Genomic DNA, 17,541 nt, shown 5'->3' on the forward strand with positions numbered 1-17,541 from the left:
GCAGTTGGCGGCGGTGCTGAATTCGGGAGGGAGAACGAGAAACAGCAGCGTTTCAGGCGTGGTGAGAAGAGAGTTGGGGGTTGGACTAGGTGATCTCCAGAGGTCCCCTCCAACCCTGGCCGTTCTGTCAAACAGCAGGGCCCTGAGGCGTTGACCTCCAAGGACTCTACCAGGCAATGAACTTCTACGGCACACGGACAGCACCTTGGAGGAGGCACCGTGGTCTCTGCTGACCCATAGGAACAGGCGGTCCCTTCACTCCCCCTCTGCAGACCTACCAACCAGCGACAGACGTGAAGCCCTGGCAGAGGACAAAACCCATGAGCAAGATCCAGAGGGAGAAGCCACACCAGCAGCACATAGTAAAAGCTACAAAAGGAAGCAGCAAGTGCCAGCAGTGGGTGACTGTACTGAGAGGCCCCGAGGCACCCATTTGCCAGCCTGGCTTCACGCTGGGGGAAGTTTGCTGCTTGCCAGGCGCCAAGATCTGGGATGTCACAGGGAGATGCCTGCCACACCTGCTTAAAAGCACAGATACTGTCCCCTACTTCTTTTCCTGGACAAGATCAAGGAAGACTTAAGAGCTCTGGGGGTGCAAGTGAAAGGGACAGGTGTGCAAATAACTTTCTTCTCTGTCTTGCCAGTCAGAGATAGGGGTGTAGAAGTCAACACAATACAAATCAGTGCCTGGCTGGTGGTGTCACTAGGGCTTTGATTTCTGTCATCACTGGTCAGTTTTTGATGAATATAGGTTATTGTGGAGAGATGGGATTTACCATTCTAGAAGAGGCAGGAAAATCTTCAGTAGCAAATCTGCTGACTTAGTGAATCACACTTTAAACTAATGAACTTTGAGGGATAGCATCCGAAGCTGTGATGTGCATATTTGTAAGCAATAGGGTGGATGAGCACACCTACCAGAGTAGTGAGTCATGCTCCCCAGCCCTCTCCAAAGGCAAGAATCCTAAGTTCACCCACCTCAAGTGCATGTCTACTAATGCACGCAGTCTGGGCAACAAACAGGAGGAACTAGAATTCCATGCCCAGTCTGAGAGTTACATTGTCATAGGAATCACAGAAACTTGGTGGTAAAACTCACCTGACTGGAAGACCACACTGGAAAGCAACAAACTTTCAGAAAGATGGGAAGGGAAGAAAAGGGGATAGAGTTGCACTTAATGCGAAAGATAAATTTGAGTGTATGGAGGTGAGCTGGTGAGTCCACAAAAGTTCTGTCGAATGCCTTTGGATCAAGATCACGAAGGGGGATCTTATCTTAGATACGTTCCTGACCTACCGATCAGGAAGACGAGGCTATAAAAAAACCTTACTTCAGCTGTTCAAGGAAGTCTCAGGCCAAGAGCACCTAGTCCTCAAGGGTGACTTCAATTACCCAGATATTTGTTGGGAAAATGACACAGCGGTGCACAAGCTGTTCATCAGGTTCCTGGAGTGCATTGAAGTCAGCTTCTTGCTGGACATGCTGCCTAGGAACAGCACACTGCTGGATTTATTGCTCCTAAACCAAGATGACTTACTTGACAACAAAACTACCAATGATAGCCTGATAGCCTTGGATACAGTGATCACAACACTGGATTTTAAGCTTCTGCTGAGCACACTGAAGACCAGTAGTAGGACAACCCCCCTGGATTTTAGAAGAGCCAACTTCAATATGCTCACAGCCCAGCGGTGGGGGATTCCATGGGAAGCATCCATGGATGGCAAAAGAGCTTGTGAGTGCTGGGAGTTATTCAAGAACAGCCTCCTGTAAGCACAAGAACAGTCCATCCTCTCTGGGCGGAAAGGAAGAAGGCAGAAAAAGAGACCACTCTGGCTTAACAATGAGTTTTTGGGTGTCCTTAAAAGCAAAAAAAAGCATGGTGTCTATGGAAAGGCAGCCAGATACCCATCAAGGACTCTGAGAACCTTGCTTTGGAGGTTCTCAAGATGCAATAGTCTTGTCTAGGCCCTCTTTCCCATGAAAGGTTGGACCGGATGATCTTTTGAGGTCCCTTCCAACCTGGGCTATTCTACGATTCTGTTTTATTTTATTTGTGACAAGGCTATTAAAGCACTTTGAAGTGCAGTATTTTGATTTTATGCGTCTCTATCTGCGTAAATGCTGTGTAGCCAACATACATGATGCATTGCTTTTTTTTCCAATATATCCTCAGATTGTTGGTTCTTTTACTTTTGTATATTATGCTCATGAGAATTCATACCAGATGTTCATTCAGAGTAAGACAGTAAAGTAATGTTGATCTACTATTAGAGAGGAGAGAAAATTAACTTTAGGTGTTTATTACCTCAAATAAGCGTTTCCTGTAAATAACTATAAATTGTACGTTTTATTTTGCAGACACTATAAGAAGCGTTGTCAAGGCCGGATGCGGAAACATGTTGGTGACCTGTGTTTACAAGCTGGCATGTTACAAGATTCCTTGGTGCATTATCACATGGCGGTGGAACTTCTGCGATCTGTGAATGATTTTCTGTGGCTTGGAGGTACTATTGATGATAGTGAATCAAACAATTAGTTGCTAAACCCAAGTAAATCAAACTTCTATAACTTTTATTCTGTATTATTTTGGTGACCAAAATCTGAATATCAGGTGTGACTAAGAATTAAGTCAAAATAAAAATTAGTTAATAAGGCCTGAGATAGTAGTGTGTTTAAGAAAACCTGAAGCATAAAATGTATTATTGCAGTAAAGCATGTACTTAAAGAAAATAATATTGCATGTGACTTTTTAATACTTCTCTGAAAGGTATTTATTTTTTCAGTGGATAGTATGGATATTTCAAAAATCTTACTGTAGGTATCTACTATGGACTGTTAGTAAAAGATTTTTGCCTTTACATCTACCAAAGCCGTAAGTGTTTAACTTCCACGAGCATAACTTCCTTCCTTTCACATTAGTTCCTAGGCTTCACTTTTTTCCTGATTTTTCCTTCCTCCTTTCCTTTTCTTTTTTTCCTTCCTGCTTTTTTCTGTTTATTGAATATACAAGTGATCTTTGAGCACAATTTCTGCTTCTCAGTTTCATACTCTTTTAGGAAAATTGCTGAATCCAGTTCTTTTAGCTTTCTCATTCTACTTGGAAATCCACTTAGCTTCATAATGGCTCTGTACATTACATATTGTGAAAATCATAACACCTTCTGAATTTCCACTTCTTTCCTTATACTCCTTCAAAAGGTTAAATGGTTCAGGATTCTTCAAGCAGGAAAGGAGAACTTTTCTACTTCTGCAGGCCATGAAAATATTTTAAGGCCCATCTATTGGACTACCAAATTATTCTTATTGACTCAGAATAATTTGGCTGGAAGCTCCCAAGTCTGATCATATCATGTCCAGTTAAATCAAGTTGCTCAGGGACCTGTCCAGTTGAGTTTAGATATATTTAAGGATGGAAGTTCTACAATCTGAGCAACCTGTTCTAGCATTTTGCTGCTAGTAATTTGAAAAAAAACCAAACAAACAAAAAAACCCCCAACAAACCACAAATTTTTCCTACATTAAAGTAGAATTTCCTGTGTTAATTTGCATTGACCCTCATCCAGTGTCTGCACCTCTGAGAAGCAGTTGACTCCACCTCTTCTGTACTTTCCCACTGGGTCTTTAAAGACAGCAATAAGATCTCCCCTTAGCCTCTAGTACTTCAAGGCTGAACAAATCCACTTATCTCTGCTGCTCATATGTTGTGTGCTCTAGCTCCCTGACTATTTTGATGGCTTCCACTAGTCTTGCTTCAGTATGTTAAATGTCTGAGGAGCCCAAAGGTGGTCGCATTGCTCCAAATGTGGTCTCTCGGATGCAGAATAGAGGGGAATAACCAGTTCCCTTCACTTGCTGTGTACACTGTGGCTGTTACAGCGCAGTATGCTGTTGGCCATCTTTGTTGCAAGGGCTTACTACTAAATGCTGTTCACTCGTTGTCCACCGGGACCCCAAGGTCCTTTTCTGCAAAGCTGCTTTCCAGCTGGTCAGCTCCCAGGCTGCTCTGCTGAATGGGGTTATCCCATCGGAGATGCAAGAGCCTTTGTTGAACTGCATGAGGTTTCTGTCAGCCCATGTCTCCCGCCTGTTAAGTTCTCTCTGAATTGACGGTCTGTCTTACTGTCCCCTGCAATTTGGTATCATCCAGGAATTTTCTGGGAGTGCTCTATGAAATTATCCAAGCTGCTAATGAAGACATTAGAGTATTGTCCCCTTTATTGATTCCTAAAGGACACCAGTATTAACTGGCAACTGTTTGGACTTTGTACTGCTAATCGCAATCCTTTAAGCCTGGCTGTCCAGCCTATTTTCCATCTACTTTATATGCTAGCTATCCACATTTTATATCATCAATTTGGTTATACGCATGCTATAGGAGACCATGTTCAAAGGTCGTGCAAAAGTCAAAATATAAAACATCCACTGCTGTTCCTTTGTCTATTAATCATCTAATCACAGGGAGGCAGTGAGGTTACCAAGGAATGATTTATCCTTGGTAAATCAGTGTTTGCTGTTCCCAGTCACCTTCTCGTCTGTCATGTGGTTGGAAATGGCTTTCAGAAGTGTTTCATTATAGCCTTGCCAGGGAGCTGGGGTTGATCTGCCTGTAGACCCCTGTTACTTCCTTCTTGAAGAAGGTTATGTTGTTTCCCTTTGTCCAGTCATTAGAAACTCCCCCGACTTGGCATGATCTGTTAGAGGTCATTAGAGAGAGGCTTCACATTGGCCAGCTCTCTTGGTGTCCATGAATGCATCTTACTGGGTTTTGTGCATTTGTGTCCAATTGGATTAAGTGCTTTGTATGTATCTCTTCCTCTGCTGTGGCTAGCGTGTACTCCTACAGATTCTGCTAGTAGTCTTGGGGACCTGTGAGGGTAGACCTTACTGGTGAAAAGAGGTAAAAAGGATGTGGAGTGTCTCGGGCTTTTCCATGACCTTTGCATTTGGTCTCCAATTTGAGGCATACTTTATGTTTGTGTAAATAGTCTTTACTACATGATACTTCACTTCTTGCTAGTGTCTCTACTAATCTGTTGGCTTTTTTCTTTACAGCTGCTCTTGAGGGGTTATGCTCAGCATCAGTCATCTATCATTATCCAGGTGGTACTGGAGGTAAAGTTGGATCTCGCAGGGCGCAAGGAGGTTCTCTTTCTGCTGAGGCAGGCAACAGGCACAGACCAGGTAAGGACGGGATTTTCTTTTTATTCTGTTTGCCACCACTGAACATCTGAAAATTTCCTCCCTATTTCCTAACTCTGTAAAATTATACTGATGACAGGATAAAATGGAGCCAGGGGGTGGGAGGGGACAACTGTATTTCTTCTTAAGTTTTTTTCCATTAATGACTTTTCTACTGTTTTGGTGTTAATGTCAAGAGGTGTGCTTTGTGTAGAGTTGCAAAGCTTTTGATCTCTTCATCTGATTGTTAATAGTGTCTGCATTAGTTTGAATTTTGCTGGAGGAGATGCAGACAGTTTTCATAAAGTACATATGATGCAGAGCTGCACATATTAAGAAGAATAAGTTATGTACCTTTATTCAGAGGCCTTTTGCTATTTTAAAGTCAACATTTAATAAATAGATTTGGTTAACTAAATACCAATAAACCAACATAATTTTTAAGATTTAGTATACTTTTTCTAAACTCTCAGATTGTATAACTAATGCAATAATGGTATTAACATTGGTATGATAGACGTTTGAGAAATGGCCTCCTTAAGCTACTTCAGGACTTATTAGGAGAGCAGCATGGAGAAAAAAAAGAAAATATCGTTAAGATGATGGTTAATCTGCATCTGGGATGTTGTATGCCATTTCAGTTTCACAGCTCAAAAGAGTGTTCATGTTCCCTATCTCCCATTTTTCTACTTGAAGGAGATTGCAGATGGGCAACAAAGATGATCTTGGTATAGTTTCTGTACAAAGAATAACTGAATAGCCTGGAACTCTAAAGTTCTGCAAAAGAGATGGCTGAGGAGAAATATGAGAGAGCTCTATAATTTGGTGAATGTTGTTGTCCTTGTTTGAGGTAAAACAGGACCAATTTTGTACAGTAACTTTGCTTCTTAGCTAGGCCTCTTCTAACTACCAAAATTAACAGCATATTGTGCAGTCAATGTTCACTCTCTGAGTGATAAGACCAATATTTATAGCTGATGCCCAGGCATGGTATGCAGAGAGGCTCTTGCTTATACTTATTGCTATAACACCCAAGGCCAACCAACTCTGTTATTTGCCTTGTTGGAGGGTCGGAAGCGGAAAAGCATAGTGGGGTCCCACCTGTGGGGAGGAGCAGATAGGACAGACAGGTGACCCAAAACTGACCAACAGGGTATTCCATCCTATCTGCCTCATGCTCAGTATAAAAGCTCAAAGGGTCAGCCCTCTTTCTTCAATGGCTGATGTCTGAGGAGGACTCTGTCTGTTCGTCTGCCTTTGATCCTGAATCCAGAGCAGGAATCCAGTTCCTGTCCGTCACTGCGTCCAGCCTGGGACTGCCCCAGTGCCAGCTGGTGTCGTGAATGTCATCCTGGGAGCTTGATACGATTTTGTATATATTTCATTATTTCTTTTTATTTTATTATTAATATTTCATTAAAGTAGTTTAGTTCCTTCTAAACTCATAAGGCTCTTTTTCCCTCCTCTGCCTCTCTTTGAAGAGGGGTAGAGTGGAGCATCTGTTGGTCCCATCTGGGGCCCCCCACATCCCCAGTAGCCAATTTGGCCTAAAGCACGACAGTTGTGGAAGAGGATGGATAGGGATCAGAGGTTCAGTGCTTCTTCTGATAGAAGAACTAGACGACATCAAATACAGCTAGCAGATGGAAAGAAAATGAAAGGAATTATTCTTTATCCGATTTATAGGTATAATGTGTAACTCCTTGTTAGGAGTTACTGGATCTGCTAGCGTGACAGAGGTGAGGCTGACGCAACTCTGTGTCCCCAGGTCCAGCCAGTCGTAAGGCTGAGCGTGCATTCCCAACAGATGTAGAGGCACACGCACAATGTATGTGCCCACAGCCACACAGACAGAAAACACAGCACTCATAGACACAGACAGCACTAACAACCTGATCCCGCTCCCCTCTCTGGCTGATCAGCATCAAAGCCTGTTAGTAGTATGGATCTATCCAGTAGCCGGTCTATCAGTCTATCCAGTAGCTGGCTGCTGGATTGCCAGGTCTCACCAGTTACTGGCACCTGGACCTACAACCCTCCGAGACCCAGAGCCCATTCCAGTTGGTACTTAGACTTACACACACGCACTCCCCTTATCCCTCTATTTTCCCATGGTTGTTCCCTAAACTGCCTTTGTCCCTCCTTTTCCCTGCCTTTGGTTCGTCCCGTACACATCTTGTAGGGAATCTTGTACAATCCCAAGATGTTCTTTCGCTGCATCCTAAAATGAGTCCCATATCCCTCGAGGCAGTAACCCCCCACAGTCTGTCTGTGAGGTGATCCAGAGACAGCTGCTCATATTAATTGATCTTGATGGGTTTCACCCCCCGGGCAGCTCTGTTGACTCTGATTAGGTTATTGGGGTTCAGCTGACTCACCGTTCCTCTGTGCTCCTTTGTGTTTGTGGAGATGAGCCTTTAATTGCATAAGCTAATGCTTGCTGCGTGGTGTTAAGGCTCCTGAAAGTTTCTGTGGCTTCCAGGAGAGGCTGGCTAAAGAAAAAGGTGTTGATTATTATAAGCTAGACAGGCCTTTGGTTTAACCCAGCACAGCTGTTTCTGGGCATATACTCGGGTTCTTACATAGGACTGAAACAAACAGGGGCCGGGTTTAAGTGCTGGTGTAAGTACTCTTGTGTGCGATGCGATCAAAATTAATTCCTTCATCTAGAAAACCCAAACCCCTGTCTTTATTCATCTATAAATCACAATCTAGTAAACACTTGCTTTGAATTATATTTATTACAAACTGTGTATGTTGACACCAGATAATTGTGATAGTAAAATGACCTTGCTTCAGGAGAAACGACTAATTTTTTGTATAATATCTAGTCATTAAAATCTGTGCATTTGGTCCTATGACTAAATGTCAACAATATTTTATGTTGGCTGTTAGGGTGTAATTTCACACACTTATTAACCTTTGTCTGCTTTTCAACAAATATTTAACAGCAGCGGTTGCAATCCGCTGGTTTGTAACAGGTACTCCTTGTTACTGAAGAAGGTAACAAATAAGTCATAGCTATCAGAATATCTGAATGAAATATATTTTGGGTATATCATTGCTGCTTCTGTATGTAAGTTGTCTTGTAATTCAGAGCCCTATCACTGTTAGCAGTTTGTGAACTTGTTAGTGTGGCTGTACTTTAAAAACGTTTTAATTTCACGTGACAAGATTTTACAAAGGACTACATACCGAACACTTCCGTGAGGAAAAACTGATTACAGGCTTTTTATCATCCCTTCCAGATGAAAACGTGACTTCATGGTCCATTAGCTATTGTTCTCTAACTCTAGTTAGGATCTCTTCATGTTAAGTGATCTGAACTGCTGAACTCTGTCTTGCCAAACAGCTATTGTTGTGTTTTTTTTTTTTTTATTGTTGTCTTTTTTCCTACAAGTTTTTCTGAAAGTTTCTTTTCAATACCTTTTTTTGACTCTGCAGTGCCTTTCATTTAAAATCTTTTCAAACTGCACCTTTGTTTATGATCCACTTTGTTATAAATAATTTTGTAAGGACATTATTTAATCTGGGGAACAATTTCCAGTGTATCTGTAGGATAAAGCCAGAAACAAAAGGGGGTTCCAAATTCTGCGCAAATCAAGAAATGCTGTACTTGGAACTGATATTCAACTCGTGCTTACTTTTAAGGCATATAGATGTGAGAGTTAGCTTTATTGTTTCTTGATGTGCCTGAAATCGCACCTCTTCTTGTACCTGTATTTCAGCTTTAACAGGATGGGGTTTCTTGATGCTACCTTTGTGCCCAGACCCGATCAAGAGAAACACGCGTTTCTTGAACCTCCTGTGATTTCCACCAGTTGCCATTTTTAGGCTATAGCACAGGACCTGCCTGCTCAAAAAAATGTTGTGGTGTCTGCTTTATTTAAAAACACCTCTGGAGAGAGAAGCATTAATATCGTCTCTCTGTATAATATAGAGCACAATCTTAAGAAGGCAGTGTTAAAGGATTTTCTTGGGATGGTGGGTTTTTTTTTTCATACTAAGCAGAACTGAAGTATATTTCCTAGCTGTCTATAGCCATCAGAATATTGTCTGTTCTTTTTGTTGGTGCACCCTTCAACTTCTTTTGAAACTCTTTTGGTAGGAATAGTTCATTCAGAAGAGAATTGTTGATAACGTAGTGTTTAAACTACTCATCTGATGGAAGGAGACGTGGAATCTTGCCTGCTCCAAAGACACGTTTCTTCCTTGGTCATTGCCATGAGCCCTTGGACTGCAGTGTCTTGCTTATTGTGAGAAGGGAACTTTGACGTTTTCAAGAAGTGTGACTTCTCACGTTCCTAAACCCATTTGTTTTTAGGGGGAGAGCTTTAGGTTGTGTCCCCTTGAAGGGCTGGATTCTTCTCTGCAGCCTTCAGCGTAAAAGAAGGTTTTGAGTTGCTTAGTTCTTGTTGGGAACCTGGCCATGGTCTGTTGGCTATATGATTTTTATGTTGAATAAGTTGAATTTAGATTGCTTTGTTTAGCTTACTAGCTGTTTTGGGTTTCTCTATTGTCTTTTATTTGTTTGAAGTGCTAAGCTCTAAGTTTGTCACCTGACTTCCTCTTTCCTAAGCAGAATTAGGACACCTGAGTGAAGTGTTGGAGTATCTTTTTGACCTAGCTCTAAATCTCTACTTCACTAGTCTGGAGTCTGAGAAAATCAACCGAAGGGAGGTCCTGTCTCACTCATAAAGCAATTGTTTTTGACTGCTTAACCCTTCATCTTAACAATTTTATTACCATGTTTAATCAAAGTTTAGGGAAACAAGATGTTACATATCTGATAATCCAACTTTGCAATACTTTCAGCAACTATTTTGTGTGGCTAGTCTGGCTTTTTGGGTTGGCATGACTCAATTATTCAGAAAATCTGGTGGAGTGAAATTATTGACAATTGAAATGGATAAAATTACTTGAAAATGTTAATCTAGAGTATTGTCCAGATTAAATGAGGTCCCACAAGGAGATTCAAGTGCTGTAGGACCTGATATTAAAACAGTTAAGTGGACTGTGATGGAAACTTGCCAAATAAAACAAGAATAAAGAAAATGGAGAGAAAGGATATGGCTTTAAATCACTGAAAAATCTTCAATTCTTCTTGATGTGTCTCAGAATTCATTGCAAGTTTATGGGATTTTTACATTTATTTTTTAACAAAATGAGATTTAACATATGGTGACTACTTGAATTATAATTGGCAGTCCTCCAAAATAGCAATGATGATCCTAATAAATCTTATAATTTTGTTCAAGCCTGCTGTTAGTTATAAAACATTATAAGAGCTTATTTTGTTGGCTATATTTAAGGCTGAAAAAAAAATCATTTTTGTTCCTCCTTTTAGGGGCACAAGAAGTTCTCATTGATCCAGGTACATTATTTTCATGCATGTTTCCAAAGTCTTTTCTTTTATTACTTGCATATGTTTTGCGTTTGTGTAGATAATTACTGCCACTTGCCAAAACCAGTACTGATTCCTGGTGCTTCAGTTTTTGACTATAAATCTTGAGGGAGCAAAGAGACTGGAGGGTAACTGGCACAAAATAAATTATGTAGTTCCATGATTGTGTCCCTGTGAATTCTGATCCAGATTGTTTCTTCTCATGAGTAGTGAGGATTTAAATTTTTTTTTTTTAACCAACAAACCTGAATGGTTACATGTAGTCTTGTAGTGTCATAGTACTCTTTCAATCATCAGTAACAAAGATTTTGCACTTAATTTCCATGAGAACCCCGAAGATGTCAATCTATAGATGTGCTTGGTATGATTCTTTAAGGTTGACAGACATATAAAAAAAGTTGCTTTAGCATTCGAGCATATAAATTAATGTATTTCTGAATATACAGAGAGGAGTAGAAAGTATCTTTCACAGTAGTTTTTAATTGCCTATTGAGAGTTAAGTCGAGCTCTGAAACACAAAGACTTCTTTGCCATCTTAGTAGGGAAACCTCTTGGAGCAATAAATGACCGTATAAATTTAGGCATGTAATCCTACAGATTAAGTAACATGTAAAAAGGTATAGAGCCTTGCCAAACCTTTGATGTATGTTTTCAATTTTATTATGTTAACTCTGTAGTAAAATTAAATTCTAGAAATAAAATTTTCATGTTCTTCGTAATACCTCAGATTTCCTTGGCTTCTATTTCCAATTCTTATCCCTTATGTATGTAAAGACTCTTTCTGTCTCGCGCCTTCTTTCTTATGTAAGAAAAGCAATTTCTTACTGTTTTGTCTGAGCCTCAGGTAATTTTTCTTTTAATGTGGAAGGCTCAGACTGTGGCCTTTGTTACAGTGTAACACTTGGCTTTCTGTGATTAGACATAGGGAAGAGAAGTATTTGTTGTAAATGATTCGAGGTCACTGTTCTAATAATTAGGTTATAAAATAATTGCACATTTTTTTTTCTTAGGTGTGCTTCAGAAATAAAATTTTTAAGTAGAACAAGGAATAATTCAAAGATTAAAATTGCATATTCAGATATGGCCATAATCTAATTTAAGCAATCTAATATTCTAGTTATAGTCTAAATATTCAGATCAGTGTAAAACATGAATATATTTGTTTTTTACTAAGTGAAAGATTATTTCCTGTTTGCTGGTTTATGATTGAATCAATTTTTCATTTGCAGTCTTTCAAATAGCATAGTAAAACCAGAACTAGTAATTTCTAGGTAGGGCATGATTTCTTTCTAGGTAGGACAAGTATTCTTTGTGTATGCTTTGGTCAAGCATACAGCATATCCTAGTTTTCTTCTTAGATATTTAGTATTTGCGAAAAGTCCTTCTGCTCATTTTTTACCCTGTTCTGTTTTAGGTGCGCTGACTTCAAATGGTATAAATGCAGATACCAGCGCTGAGATAGGACGTGCCAAGAATTGCCTTAGTCCTGAAGACATCATAGATAAATACAAAGAAGCCATTTCTTACTATGGCAAGGTAATCCTACTTATTTTTAAGAAACTTCACTGAAATTCTTGTGAATGCTGAACTGCTGTGGTTTTGGTTTCAGAGGGTCTTCTAAAGCATGTGCAATAAAGTTTGTAAAACAGGATAATGGGAGAAATAGGAATAATTTATACTACTGAACTAAGTGCTTGGTTTAGAGTCTGGGAATCTCAGATCTTTGGTCAAAGACAACACTTAAAATAGCAATGGGCTGAGTAATCTATTTACTGTGCCTGCTAGTAGTACCTGGAGGTTTTGGATTAATTGTCTTATATTTTTAAAGCACTCTAAGCAGAAGAGTTAGATATTGAAGGTTTGTTAACTATTACATATGTGTATGGTCCTTAATAGGTACATCATCAACTCCAGGGACGATTTTATGCATTGTGTAAGCTGAACGCTTATTTGTTGTGCCTGCTGGAATGATCTCTGGGGAATTCAGGAGTTGATGAAGAGGTTGCTGATGATAGCTATACATTTACAGGATTGTTCAGGGAGGTTAGTATTTAGAGCACGCAGAGAGGTAGGAGGTCATGGAGGAAATGTGAAGGACAAACACTCTTAAAAGAGGATTTAGAAAAATTATACAGTTTTCAGCTCTATTGGAGCATTTTTTTTTAGATTTTTGTGCAAACGCTCAGACCATAAGATAGTAAGGTGGCTTAATGTTCACATTCATAATATGAAGAGAAAAAAAATTATTTCATATTGTGACAACAGCGGCTCAGCATCTACATCAACATTAAAGATAAGTTTAATTGTATTGCAGTGTAGCTAGTTAAGCTTTAATGGCTTTTTAATTTCAGGTATCTCTCGTTTGATATTGAAAGTATCTTTAGACTAAGCTATGTAAATATGATGTGGCATTTCCATGTCCGTTCAAGGGAGACTCTCCAAATGAAGCAAGATAAGTTGTGTGCATGAGTTAATTTATGATCAGGAGTAATGAAAGGTGATAGTTTTGGGAATAGTTTCAGCTAAGTTTGAATCCATCAATATAAAAATAATTCTCAAGTATTCATTCAGCTTTGTATGTTAACTTAAGCCTAAGTTGCTCATCTAGAAAGAGTAAGATTTCTTTAGAAATATAAAATTGTTGGACTTAGGGCAGGATATTTATATTTTGATTATAATAGTATGCATTGTGCTCTCATCAAGTAATAACTGTGCTTCACTGCAGCTTCACTTGCGAATAACAGAGCTTTGTCTCGGGACTTACCTGTAACTGTTTGGGACAAGCATTGTTAGCTTTAGTCTGTTTAAGACCTACAGACAGAGTAACTCCTAGCTCTAACGCTGAGGAAGCAGCACTTTCAAAATATTTTTTTTGTTATCATTGAGCTTAAGAAACCTTTGTAGCATCTTGTAAAATGGATTCAGTCTCCAGTGATTTGTTTTTGCTGATATAAATGCACAAGAGAGTAATACGTAACTGCTTTGGTGGAGTAGCTCTTGCATTTCATTCTGAGCTTTATTTCCCCCATAAGATTTCAAACATGATAAATACCTGAAAACAGCAGGAGATAGGCTGACTCAAATAACCGAAATCAGTATTGTTTGAGGAAATGACTAGATCAGATTGTCTAGAAAATCGCCTGTGTTTGTTGTCCGAACTCAAACAGATCAATGCAAATCTACAGTCTCCTCTCCTGCCTTTCTTAAACAAGCTAAATAACTGAAACAGTCATTTATAGAAAATGTTTTGTAAACAGATACTAGAAAAACTCAGAATGGTTTCTATTTCACTTGTCATCAGTGGTACTGTTTTAGCTAAAGAGAAAATTGACGCAGTAAGACTAATGTTCTGTTGCTACAGCTTCCTGTGCTATATAGCGTATTTTGTAGTAAGTAGAAAATGCAAAATTAATTCTCTGTCTGTTGTGGCAGAACAGTTTTAGGTGGTGATGAATTACTTTAAAACTGACCTTTTTGCTTAGATACCTATTACACTGTGAAGGTAGAATTTATTTCTTTATTGCAGACACACCACCCACACCCACCATATATATAAGGTTATGCAAAATGATACTAATATTGCCAACTTTTCTCCTCGTCTGAACTCTCAAACTGAAGCTGTGCTGTGTCTCAAAATAGGAAAAGTGAGTGAAGAGGCTGAAAACTGTGGCTTTGCATAATAGCATTTTAGATGACACCTTAATTTTCACTTGGGCATATGTTGATAATTTAACAGTACAGTCACTAGCATTAAAGAACGGCTGGGTTTGGAAGATGTGACAACTGATTTTTGTGTTGAGCGGAAATACTCATCAAATCTAACAGGTGCAATGCTTCAATATTATTTTTTCTCCCTCTTCAAGTACAAGAATGCTGGTGTGATTGAACTGGAAGCCTGCGTGAAGGCAGTGAGAGTTCTTGCAATACAGAAAAGGAGCATGGAAGCCTCTGAGTTTCTTCAGAATGCAGTTTATATCAATCTTCGTCAGGTTGGTGCAAAAAGTCAGGTTATTTTTCTCTCCTCATTTCAGAGATAATACTGAAGTGTGAAAATTACTTAAATTCAGGAGACTCCAGTTTATTTTCTTATATCATTACCTTCCTTCTCTGTAGGACTTGACTTCTGAGGATTTTGACATCTGTGAGTCTGGTTTAAAAGGTGTTCAGAGTTTATCTAAACATGAGGACTTAGTTTGAGATTAAAGACTCTCTTGGTTATTCTCCCTTGTGAAGAAAAAAAATAATCCCATTGTTGTCCTGTTGTGATGTTGTAGTAGGGAAAAACAGCTGCTTGGGACAGATCTGCAACAGATTTTTTTTTTCTTTTCTTGATTGTATCTCATTCAGTGAAACTGTGAGCAAATCGGGAATGGTCTGTTGCAAATGGAGCTTAAGAGTCTGACTAATGTTGTTGATCAATTGAATTTTTACTGTGTAGTGGGAAGTCTTGGTTAGGCCAAATCAGAAAGGAATTCAGAGGAGAAAATCAGTATTTGGAATGTAAGAAAAGCGCTCAGTGCCACCACCTAACAAGACTAACACTTTATCGGTGTCTCAAGCTTGGTGTCACTGGTTACAGAGAGACTGCTGTGGTTGAAAGAATTCATAAAAAGCTGTAAGGTTTCTTACTGTTTTTCCTTTTTTTCCTCATTACATCTTTGTAAGACTGAAGTTTAAGTCCACACCACTAAGCCCAGATGGGGACAGTAAATTTATGAGGGAGGTCGAATACTTCTTGCATTTGCGGAGAATACTTTCTGTGGAGTCAATTTTCTAACTCAACATAAACAAGAAATTAATTAATTGATAAGCTATCGTAAAAATCATCAGTGTTGTTGCAGAGTACCTTAATTGCTGTAATGCTTGCAGTGCTAAGCACCTTCTCTTTAATTCTGTAGTCAGTCTTTTGCTGGCAGCTTTGTAGCGTTTCTTGTAAGCTGCTGTGACAGTATTTTTCCCTTGTTGTTCTTGCGCTGTTATTCTCATGGGCTGCAAACTCCAATATTATTTTTCTTATGGAAGCAATCGCTGTCATTGTGAGAACCACCTATTCTCTTCCCTGACACCGCTGATGTTGCAACTTTCACTTTATATTAGAGGAAAAAAAATAAGACTTAGTGAATGGCAAAGTATGTAATTTGTTTAAATAGCTGATAAGTATTACCTAACAACACACAAGCACAAAGCTTGGCAGCTAGTCAGCATGCAACATGTGTCCTGATCAAAGCTTGCCCCAGCCAGCTCTAATAGTGTCCCAGATAGAAACAACTAAGAGTTTGAGTTGGTCCTGATGAAATGCATCTACTGAAAAAGCATGGTGAGAAGGCATCATTGCTTTTGTCACCTGCTGCGTTGGAGAGAACCAGAGAAGGAAGCCCCACTGCTTTTCTTCCTAGCTGGCTGATCTCTTTCTGCTTTGTTTTTCCCCTAAAGGAACTTTGAACTTGATGTATGCTATCAGCTATTGACCCCGCAAATAAAGCTTTGTGCATGTAAAGCATGCCTCAGTGTGCGTTGTCATGCTATATAAAATATATTCTATAAATGCTAAATCTCCCACTCTCTGGAAAACCTTGACATAAAAACCAGGTATATTATGTATTTTTGTTATAGCTCAGTCAGAATTTAGGGAGTTAATGCAGGTATTATCTAGCAACCTTCAGCAAAGTGTTTGGCACAGTTTCCCACAGCCTTCTGAGCAAGCTGGCAAGATGCAGACTGAAAGGGTGGTCTGCGAGATGGGTAGGAAATTGGCTAATGGGCTGCACTTGGAGGGTGGTGATCAAAAGTTTTTACTCAGGCTGGCAGCCTGTCACAAGTGAGGTCCCCCAGGGATTGATACTGGGCCTCACGCTCTTCAGCTTCTTCAAAAATTATCTGGATGATGGGATTGATGATGACACCAAACTGGGTGGTGAGGTGGACACATTAGAAGGGAGAGATATTTCACAGGGAGACCTGGACAGGCTGGAGCCTGTGAGCTAGGAAGAACTGGATGAGGTTTAACAAAGACTAGTGCAAGGTTCTGCACCTGGGATGACCAAACCAAAGAGCCCAGTACAGGCCGGGATCTCTGTGTGGCTGGGGAGAAACCTTGCCAGAAGCGACCTGAGGGTCCTGGTGGACAACCAGCTGAAAAGGAGTCAGCAGTGCACCACTGCAGCAACAAAGGCAAATCGGATCCTGGGCTGCATCTGCAGGGGCATTGCTAGCAGAGACACAAACGTGATCATCCCACTCTACTTGGCCCTTGTCAGGCCACATCTGGAGTACTACGTCCAGTTCTGGTCCCCACAGTTCAAGAAAGCCATGGACAGACTGGAGAGGATCCAAAGGAGGGCCACAAAGATGACCAAAGCAGGGCTGGAGAACCTGTTTGATGAGGAAAGACTGAAAGAGTTAGGTCTTTTCCTCCCTGGAGAAGAAAAGGCTCGAGGGGGGATCTCATCATAGTATTCCACTACTTAAAGGGTGGCTACAAAGAGGACAGAAGCTCCCTTCTCACAAGGAGACATATGGATAAGTTAAGGTGTACAAGGGTACAAATTGCACCAGGAGACATTTCACTGCAATATAAGAAAAAATTTTTTATAGTAAGAACAATCATTCACTGGAACAACCTCCGCAGGGCTGTGGTGGAGTCTGCATTGCTGGAGGCTTTCAAGGTGCTGCTGGACAGGGTGTTAACTGGACAAACTCTTGGGAGGGGTCATCCTGTAATAGGTTAGAGAAACAAATGATAGGACGGTGTTTTTCTCTTGCAGGTAGATAGAACAACCATTATTCAGCAGCCAAAAAAATCTCTTGCAGGATAAAGTGTATGTCTTTGATAAACAGGAAAACTTCTTTCCATATATTCGGACTCCTACCCAGTCTGGTAACATGTAATTGGTGTTTTCTGATTATAGGAGAGCTGCAGGGTAGTAAGACTTATCTTTGCATCCACTTATGATGA

The 17,541-nt window shown here is 40.0% G+C and overlaps 1 protein-coding gene across 1 annotated transcript in view; it reads left to right on the top strand.

The window, feature by feature from the left end:
- Positions 1–17,541, top strand: part of TRAPPC9 (trafficking protein particle complex 9) — a 527,812-nt gene that overhangs the window by 9,843 nt on the left and 500,428 nt on the right. The window contains exons 2-6 of the mRNA XM_009888180.1: positions 2,363–2,508; positions 5,057–5,185; positions 10,530–10,556; positions 12,001–12,122; positions 14,450–14,575. Of these exons, the coding sequence (XP_009886482.1) occupies positions 2,363–2,508; positions 5,057–5,185; positions 10,530–10,556; positions 12,001–12,122; positions 14,450–14,575 (550 nt within the window). The remainder of the gene's footprint in view (positions 1–2,362; positions 2,509–5,056; positions 5,186–10,529; positions 10,557–12,000; positions 12,123–14,449; positions 14,576–17,541) is intronic.

Source organism: Charadrius vociferus, unplaced genomic scaffold, assembly GCF_000708025.1.
Source record: "Charadrius vociferus isolate BGI_N301 unplaced genomic scaffold, ASM70802v2 scaffold276, whole genome shotgun sequence".
Classification (NCBI taxonomy): domain Eukaryota; kingdom Metazoa; phylum Chordata; class Aves; order Charadriiformes; family Charadriidae; genus Charadrius; species Charadrius vociferus.